This window comes from Labeo rohita, chromosome 3 (genome assembly GCF_022985175.1).
Source record: "Labeo rohita strain BAU-BD-2019 chromosome 3, IGBB_LRoh.1.0, whole genome shotgun sequence".
In the NCBI taxonomy this organism is placed as follows: domain Eukaryota; kingdom Metazoa; phylum Chordata; class Actinopteri; order Cypriniformes; family Cyprinidae; genus Labeo; species Labeo rohita.
Window position 1 is genome coordinate 39,316,591 of NC_066871.1, and position 9,075 is coordinate 39,325,665.

The 9,075-nt window shown below is 35.7% G+C and overlaps 1 protein-coding gene across 1 annotated transcript; it reads right to left on the bottom strand.

Moving 5' to 3' along the window:
* Nucleotides 1-409: 409 nt before the first annotated feature.
* Nucleotides 410-8,322, bottom strand: LOC127163407 (nuclear factor 7, brain-like). The gene is made up of 6 exons (XM_051106623.1): nucleotides 3,705-8,322; nucleotides 3,142-3,237; nucleotides 2,721-2,951; nucleotides 2,613-2,635; nucleotides 2,413-2,531; nucleotides 410-2,300 (listed from the first exon to the last, which is right to left on the bottom strand). Exons 1-6 carry the CDS (start codon nucleotides 4,095-4,097, stop codon nucleotides 1,810-1,812), a joined length of 1,353 nt encoding a protein of 450 aa, XP_050962580.1. The 5' UTR covers nucleotides 4,098-8,322; the 3' UTR covers nucleotides 410-1,809.
* Between the last annotated feature and the right edge of the window lie 753 nt (nucleotides 8,323-9,075).

A 9,075-nucleotide genomic window follows, 5' to 3' on the forward strand; every position in this document is an offset into this window, starting at 1 on the left:
TCCAGATATTCAGATACAACAGAAAAGCGTGAAATGCCAAGTAATGCTCACTGCAGAACCAAATTACATCCATCCAGACCTGTCACTGGTATAGGTTTGAATGGGGAAAAATGTAATGATCAATATGGCCGCTCTATGAAAGGAAGCCCCACCTTCTGAATAAAAGAGCCAATCACTAATGGGGAAAACCATCACCACAGCTGCCATCTGAGATGTGTGCTTGGTAAAAATTTGTACTCGTGTAAAAGTACTGTTAAACTGCTGAAATAATACTCACTTACATGTAAAAGTACAGATGTTAAAAAGAAATTAAATAAAAGAACAAAGTACTTTTATCAAAACCTACTCATTTACTTTTTAGTCAGTAATGAATTGTCAAAATACACTAAATCCATAAAGAAAAAAAACAAAACAGAATATAGCAATACAAACAACTTTGCTTTCCATTTATTACTTTATTATTTTTACTGCATGAAAAAAGGGCACTTTTTTTGCACTCTTCTCCTTGATTTGTTATAACTTTTGGCAGTCTTTAGTACTCCAAATGTTTTTCCTGGTCCGACCGATTAAGTACAGCCCAAAACATGAAATAATTGACCATTTTCAGCAGCAATGATAAGCAAAATATGTAAGTTTAGTTTGGTTCAGTGGTACTATTTACACTCCGTGCCGCCAATATGGCCGATTGATGATGCATTGTGAAAACCCTCTATATGTATGTTAAGTTGATGCTGATGCTGAAGACACAGACAGTGCTGGGTAGATTACTTACAAATTGAAGTCCATTACTGATTTCAAATTGCATGACAAAAATTGTAGTTAGTAATGTAATCCAATACATTACACATTTTAGGTAATATAATCAGACTTATTTTAAATTACATTTGACCTAACTTGTTTATCACATTGATTTAATTAGGATAATATTGTACAATATTGATATAAAAATAAAAAAGAAAGAAAATATATTCCATTCGCTGTTAAACAACATGAAATGCATTAAACGTTACATTACGTCAAGATTTCCTAAACTGGGGTTCGTGGAGGGGCAGGGTGTTTGTGAGTTTAATGAAAAGATAATAATAATTAAATAAAAAAGTTAAACTTAAATAAATCATTTTAAAATAACAACAATCAAAATAAAACACTTACAAAAAAAAGTTTTTTTATGTTACCGGCAAGTCATATGTGACCATTAACTAACGTCAGAATCGTGAGCATGAAAAATTGCCAAATTAATTAACTTACTACCTTAAAATCTCTTACATCAAGTAAATAAAATAGTTATTTGCTGACAAAAATGTTTGGGAATCCCTGCAGTATGTAGCCTACATAAGAATGGAAATAAAAACTGAATACCAAATTCAAGATGGTCTTATTAACGTTAATGCCTTTATGGGGCTTCAGTCATTCAGCCGAAGCTTATACTAAGTAAAAATACTTAGTAAATAGACTACGTTGTACTGTTTCTGAAGTATTGCACGTGTTCGTGCTCCCACAACAAAACAAATGGATTTGGAAACGTATGATTTAACTTAACAATTGTTCCGATTTACAAGTATTCATTAATTTTGGAACAATTAAATCTATAAAAGGCGACTGAGATGTATGATGTGTTTGTATGTTCACTTAAGTTTCACTGCTCAGAACTGCTTTAGCTTCATTTGGGATAAAAAATAAAATATCTGGTCTTAAAGCATCTAAATCATTAATCATTAACAATCACAGCCGTACATTCAGATCAACAGCACTGATTAAATGATTAAAAAATAATGAAAGCAGGAAGATCCAGGCCTACAGGTGTAACGATTACTGATTGCTGAATGGTAAAATCTTCAGAGAAGAAAAGCCATAACACCAGAAGAACGGAAAGACAGTGTCAGTGAAGGTGGTTGTGAATGTTTGTAGATGTGTGTTAGTTACAGGATCAGAGAATGACACTGTTCCTCTGTCATAGTCCAGATACACTCTCACACGATCAAGATCCTGTTCAACACTAAAGCCAGCCCATTCATTCAGTCCATACTGCACAGTCCAGACACCATCGGTAAGAGAAATGAATCCCTTCCTTTGGTTTGATGCTGTAGTTACTCCAAGACTCCAGGAACGGCTGTCTTTAACTTCCACATCCCAACGGTGTGTTCCTGAGTTAAAACCCTCTGAACCCAAAACACAGTATGACTTGTCAAATCTCTCTGGATTATTGGGAAGCAGTTTGTCCTCGCTGTATTTCACACTGGTCAGATCATCAGACAAGAGGAGACGTGGATGAGCCGTGTTTGGATCCAGAATCACAGGAGCTGAGGAGACACAATCAACGGGTAAATTCACGTAATGCACATAATGCTAAAATCTTCATTCATGCATCATTTCTAGTGTATGTGTAAGAGCACAGATGTTCTCCAGACTCACTGTATTGGACGATGTCCTGCATCTTCTTCCAGACTCTGAACGGCAGGTTGCCCAAATAACGTGGCACATGAATCAAAGCTCCAGAAGGCGTCTGTGGATCCGGCTGTGAGATCTGGACTCTGGAAGAACATTCAGGAGTCAGAACTGCAGTGGATTTGGATCAGAACCAGAGAGACCAGAGACACCAGCAGATCACTCACCTTTCCATTGAGACTGGAAACTCCTGCAGAACAAACACACAATTTATTATCGACAACTCAATCAATCATCAGTCAATCGATCAATGAATCCATAATGTGAAATCTGACCTTTAGAAAGCAGATGTCACTGGCTTTCATCATCTCCTCCATGTCTTTGATTGTGTGTGAAAGATCTGAGATGTGTCTGTTGATCTCTTCCAGCTTTTCTTTCATCATCATCTTCTTCTGCTCCTCTTCCTCCCTCAGTGCAGTGATTGTAGCTTCTTCTTCATCTCTGAGAAACTGATGAAGCTTCTCAAACTGTTGTTTAATCTGACGCTCTGTGTGCTCAGCTTGAGACTGAAATCAAATATCATTCACTTCAATCATCTCAATCAACACTTCTCATCATTAATGTGCGCCACATAACAGATCCAGAAGCAGATTGCTGCTTGTCATTTACAAATATAATAAACTGGAATCCATTACATTAACTATAACAATATACAAATGTTTCTAGTGATCATACAACTGTTGATTGTGTCCTCACCTTGATGTGTTGAACTGTTTCCTCAAACTCATTTTTCATTCTTTCACTATTTTTAAGTTTCTCTTGTAAGGACTTCAGTGTGGTGCTGAGCTCTTCCTAGAATTGAACAAAATAAAAATATATAAACTAATACATAACACAAGATCATAGTGAGCAGATGAGAATACAGTGATATGATCATACAACACTGTCAAAATGTATTTGCCTGTATTTATCCTGATTTCTTCTGTTTTTGTGTATATCTCATAGTAAATGGATTGAGAAATTAAAACTTAGGTAACCTGAGCAAAAACAAAATGCAGTTTGTAACTGATAATGGTACTGAAAGAGTGAAGGTATGCAATTCCAACTGGGCTTGCATGAAAATGTATTTGCTCCTGTAGTTCCTAATTCCCCAAATATATGAAACTCATAATGGTATTCAGTTGGACACTGATCCAAAATACCTTTTAGTATATGACAGTATATGTCATGTGGTTGAGTAAAATGCCAGAGAGAAATATTAAGTGCATAAATATCTATTTATGAGTATTTACATATGAAACAAGAGACATTTGTCTTACCTTATTTGATGAAACCATTTCACTGATGGGTCTAAATGTATGATTGGTGTGTTCCTGTGAATCTCTGCACACCAAACACACAGGCTGTTTGTCCTCCAGACAGAAGAGTTTGAGTTTCTCACTGTGTAAACTGCAGATCTCCTCAGATCCTGATGAACGACTCTCATTTCTCTCCTTCAGGAACGACTCACACAAGTTTTTCAACACCAGATTAGGAGGAGGTTCCTCTTTTGAGGATCTTCTCCTGCAGACAGGACACTCCTGAGTTTCCTTGGTTCTCCAAAACTGTTGAAGACACTCTTTACAGACACTGTGACTACATGATAAAACAACAGGATCCTTGAAGATTTCATGACACACAGGACAAGAAAAATCCAAAGATACGGAAGCCATTTTCACTGTTTGAGCTCCAGCAATCTAGACTGTACTTTCACTTACTGAATAACCACAAAAATCACAAAGATCTGTTGTCTGTTCAGAAACAAATGTCACAAAAATTCTTCTTCAAAGTGTTTGTCTTCCTTCTGCACTGATTGCCGTTTATTTTATTAATTTTTTTGATCTGGCATAGTAATTGAAAACGGTCAGTATGACGGAAAAGTGAAATAACAAGTCAGTCTCTTCCTGTTAAGTGTAGTAGGTAAAATGTCTCAAAACATTTACGTTTGCTAAAACAGGTCAGACAGGAACATCAGGATTTCTTCAAGTTAAAATTGAGCAAAACGCATTCAAGAGGAACTTAAAATAATAATAATAATAATAAAATGCAAGTGTTTTATTTATTTGTTGGTGAGAGTGTTTGAATCTCACATTGTTTCTCCAGCATCTGTCATGATCAAGTCTTTATCTAAATGCTGAAGTCACGGTAATAAACACACGTCTGTTTATCATACTGATTGTCAGTGTTTGGAGAGGCCAAACCAGTTTCTGTCACTCCTTCTGTTCGGCATCATGTAGCACTAAACACACTTTTTGTAAACTTGACTGCACATGACCGTTGGCTGGACCAACCAAAAATATAAAATTTTTTAAGTGCTATTTGAGCATAAGAAACAACATTGATCAGAATCAGAAAGAGCTTTATTGCCAAGTGTGTTTACACACATTGGACAGTTAATGCTAGATTTTGTTAAAATGTATATCCATAAACCCCCAAGAGACCATAGATTATTACTTTTTCTAAAATAAAGATCTGGTCAAGATTTGATCATAAATACACTATGACCAAAAAAATTTATGGAGGAATATGATGTGTGAGTGGCCACTAGAGGTCAGTAGAGGTAATTCTTTCACAGTCAGATCATTCATGTGACTGGGTTTGAGGCTGTGAGCTCAGGAACCTGTATAGCCCATCAACAGATTCACTGTTCAGATTTCTCTTGTCCAAAAAGCTCAGTACATATGTAAGTAAACTCAGTGTGGGTAATTCTGGTCCTGTGCACTGTAACATTGTTTAAGTTGCTTTGCCTCATGTCCACATTTGTGTGCTGTTTAGCCCAGAGACCTTAAAGCTAACAAATCTACATCAGGAAGCAGCAAGTTTAAAGTTTGCACCCTTGATGAGCGGAGCGAGGTGTGTATTTTTTTGGTTCCATGTTTAAGAGATGGAAAATCTTTAATGATGTAACATTTCTACATTGACTGTTTCTGGAATTTTGTTTTGTTGTGTATCTTTTAACAGAAAAGTTTAATGTGTTTACAGATCAAATTATTGTTTATGTGTTGTTAGTTTTAAATAACTTTAAGGGTCATTTAATGTGCATGGCATATGTACAAATGCATGATCATGCACTGTAAAAGATGTAAGCATTTATTTGTAAATTTGTGATATGCCAAAGGCTTATTTAAGCAGCTATTTGCATGTTTACTTTTAGTTTTCATGGTGCTTATGCTGGTTGCAGGATAGTAAAACCAAGAGACTCTGCCTCATATTCATGAAAGCCGAGGGCTGCAATATGATGAGAAGAGTAACGCTCTTCTTAAAGGGCTCATCGGATGCCCATTTTCCACAAGTTGATATGATTCTTTAGGGTCTTAATGAAAAGTCTGTAATATACTTTGGTTAAAAATTCTCAGTGGTTGTGTAAAACAACACCCTTTTTACCTTGCCAAAATCAGCTCTGCAAAACTCATCTCATTCTGGTCGAGGTTGCTTTAAATGCAAATGAGCTCTGCTCACCCCGCCCCTCTCTTCTCTCTGTGGAGAGACGAACCTGTTTACTTTAGCCGCATTTAGCTGCGTTTAGCCGCTAAACTTGCTGACTAGCACTTTATTAGGAAAGGCGATCGCAAAGATTCATAAAAAAAAACCTTATACTCACTTCTGCTGTAAGTGAAGCTGGATCATGAATGATTCACGCGAACATAGAAAGATATATGTAGATCGGGAGGTGCATTCCCTTCACAAACAAACGTAATCTACTGCATCTTCAGCGGCTCAGATGTCGGGAGTAAATGACGACCCCTACATTCATTATTACATCCAGCAACACAAGACCTAAATCGCTCAAACAGAAATATTGTTGTCTAACTTACATCCCTGCTCCGGCATCGAAACAAAAGAAGGCAGACTGTCACAGCTGCTCTGAGGTAAAACGCTCATGTCAATCAACTATCATGGGAGTGGCCTCTGTTGGTGTGACGCCACACCGAGAGGCATGTGAGAACGGCTCGATTTGAAAAAGGGGATATTATTTTTACAGATTAATTAAAAACCACTGCATGGATTTTTATCATTATAGGGTAGATTTGTACATATACTGCCAACACACATTAATGTTCAAACAACATATAAAAGTGAACTTAGCATCCGATGACCCCTTTAAGAGACAGGGGTGTAAACTTTTGAACAGAATGAAGATGTGTAAATTGTTCTTATTTTGCCCAAATATCATACAGTATATACTTCCCTTCAGAAGCTGCAGAACATGTTTCCCAGAAAACAGAATAAGTTAAATTTACCCTGATCTTCAAATTACAAAAGTTTTCACCCCTGGCTCTTAATGCATCATGTTTCCTTCTGGAGCATCAGTGAACATTTAAACCTTCTGTAATAGTTGCATATGAGTCCCTCAGTTGTCCTCAGTGTGAAAAGATGGATCTCAAAATCATATAGTCATTGTTGGAAAGGTTTAAAAAACACACACAAAAAAGCTGAAAAACCAAAGAATTTGTTGGACCTGAAGGATTTTCCTGAAGAAAAGCAGGCAGTTTAACTGTTCAGGACAAACATGATAAACAACTATCACTAAAACAAACAAACAACAACAACAACAACAACAACAAAAAAAAACTTAAAACTTTTGTAAACTTTTGTCATTTTTTGTCAATTATTATTTTCTCTTGTGGACTACATGTAAACATCTTTTATGTGAAATATCTTATTCAGGTAAGTACTAAATAATAAAAAAACAACATTCATTTTGTATGATCCCTCTTATTTTGTTAAAATAATTAGCATTTTGCAGATTCTGCAAGGTGTATGTAAACTTTTGACTTCACCTGTATATGTATTTTGTTGAATATTCAGTGGTTAACTGGCTGTTATAAGGAACAGGTTGCACCTGCTAGTTGTACATGAAGCTGAAGACAATGCTGAAACTGGTATAGTTAAAATAGTTATTATATTACAAGGCATGGCTATTATGGCTTCAGTATATATTTTGAGTATATATTTGAGTTCTTTAATTTTTGATTTCTGACTGTGATCAATGCCCCTCTCCTCACCCCCTTGTGTCTTTGACTCCATTCCTACTGAAAGCAGGTGGATCCAGACAAATCCAAGTGTAGCGTTTACTAAATATCGTTCAGTAAGATCCTCAGAGGGTCAAGAGTATAACACCAGAAGAATGGAAATACAGTGTCACTGAAGGTGGTTGTAAATGTGTGTAGATGTGTGTTAGTTACAGGATCAGAGAATGACACCGTTCCTGTGTCATAGTCCAGATACACTCTCACACGCTCAAGCTTCTGTTTAACACAAAAACCAGATGGTTCATACAATCCATACCACACACTCCAAACATCAATGCCAAAGAAATCATGTCCCTTCCCTCTGGTTTGATGCTGTAGTTACTCCAAGACTCCAGTACTGAGTCTCTTTAACATCCACATCCCAGCAGTGTGTTCCTGAGTTAAAACCCTCTGAACCCAAAACACAGGAATAATAGTCAAATCTCTCTGGATTATCAGGAAGAGGTTGTTCGTTCCCGGTGTATCTCACACTGGTCAGATCATCAGACACAATGAGAAATGGATTTGCAGTATTTGGATCCAGAATCACAGGGGCTGATGAGACACAATCAACAGCTGCTATTACTGAACCAAACACAGATTAGTATGAATTATGAACACTTGTCCTATAGATCAAACGTGTGATACAGCTTTAAATCTGTAAATATTTCCCATTTCATGTGTAAGAGCTAGGGCTGCCCGCGACTAAAGATATTCCTAGTGGACTAACACTCCTGCATTTTAGCGATTAGTCGAATAATCGTTCATTTATGATATTAATATAATAACTTGCGTATATACAAGGAAAGGTACAGTCCAAGTTGAAGTTTAACACTTCCATATGACAGAAAATGCTAAAGCATGATATTAGCGCGTTCAAAATGAAAATTAAGCGCTTAAAACAGAATAGTAAAGCGTTTAAAGTATACAGCGCTTACGGACACAAAAATCAGTGGCCGGAATGTTATAGGCTAATTATAACATAAAAACAGCAATCAGACTGCCTGTGCATTTTAATAATTTATTATATCAAAAATGCAAACTGTAACAGTTACATGTCAAACAAACAAACAAACAAACAAACAAACAAACAAACAAACAAACAAACAAACAACAACAACAACAGCAACAACAACAACAAAAAAAAAAAAACAGTTTTGAATAAAATAAACTAAAATTCGTTCTTTAAAATAAATCAAATAAACTTATTAGTAACTTAGGCCTAGTACAAAACAAGGCAAAAAAACAAAAACAAATAAATACTGTAGCAAAAACGCTGTTTGGTATAAAAATACAGAGGAAAATTAATATAATTTTTATATTGTTCAAAAGGAAAATTAACAAAAACGAACAATTTAATAAACGCACATGGCACATAGCACAACGCCAAAACTTAGAATAAAAAAGAAGGCAAACAAATTAACAGCCTAAGTATTTGATTAAATTGTTTAGAACAACTATATTTAATACAAAATGTGGAACAAATAATTTAAAGAACACTAATACAAATCAAAAATATCAGAGCAAAGCCGCAAACTGCCATTAAGACGACGGATGAGTCTTGACCTGAAACAACAAATTGCAAACATCAGACTAATTTTTCTAACAGAATAAAAAACAACTTCTGCATTATATAAAA

Bases quoted from the DNA above. Each gene is read 5' to 3' on its own strand.
- LOC127163407 (XM_051106623.1), bottom strand. From the start codon at position 4,097: ATGGCTTCCGTATCTTTGGATTTTTCTTGTCCTGTGTGTCATGAAATC. The intron at 2,636-2,720 runs GTCAGATTTCAC...TTTGTTCTGCAG, and splicing joins GTGACATCTGCTTTCTAAAG to GAGTTTCCAGTCTCAATGGA. The intron at 2,532-2,612 runs GTGAGTGATCTG...ATGTTCTTCCAG, and splicing joins TTTCCAGTCTCAATGGAAAG to AGTCCAGATCTCACAGCCGG.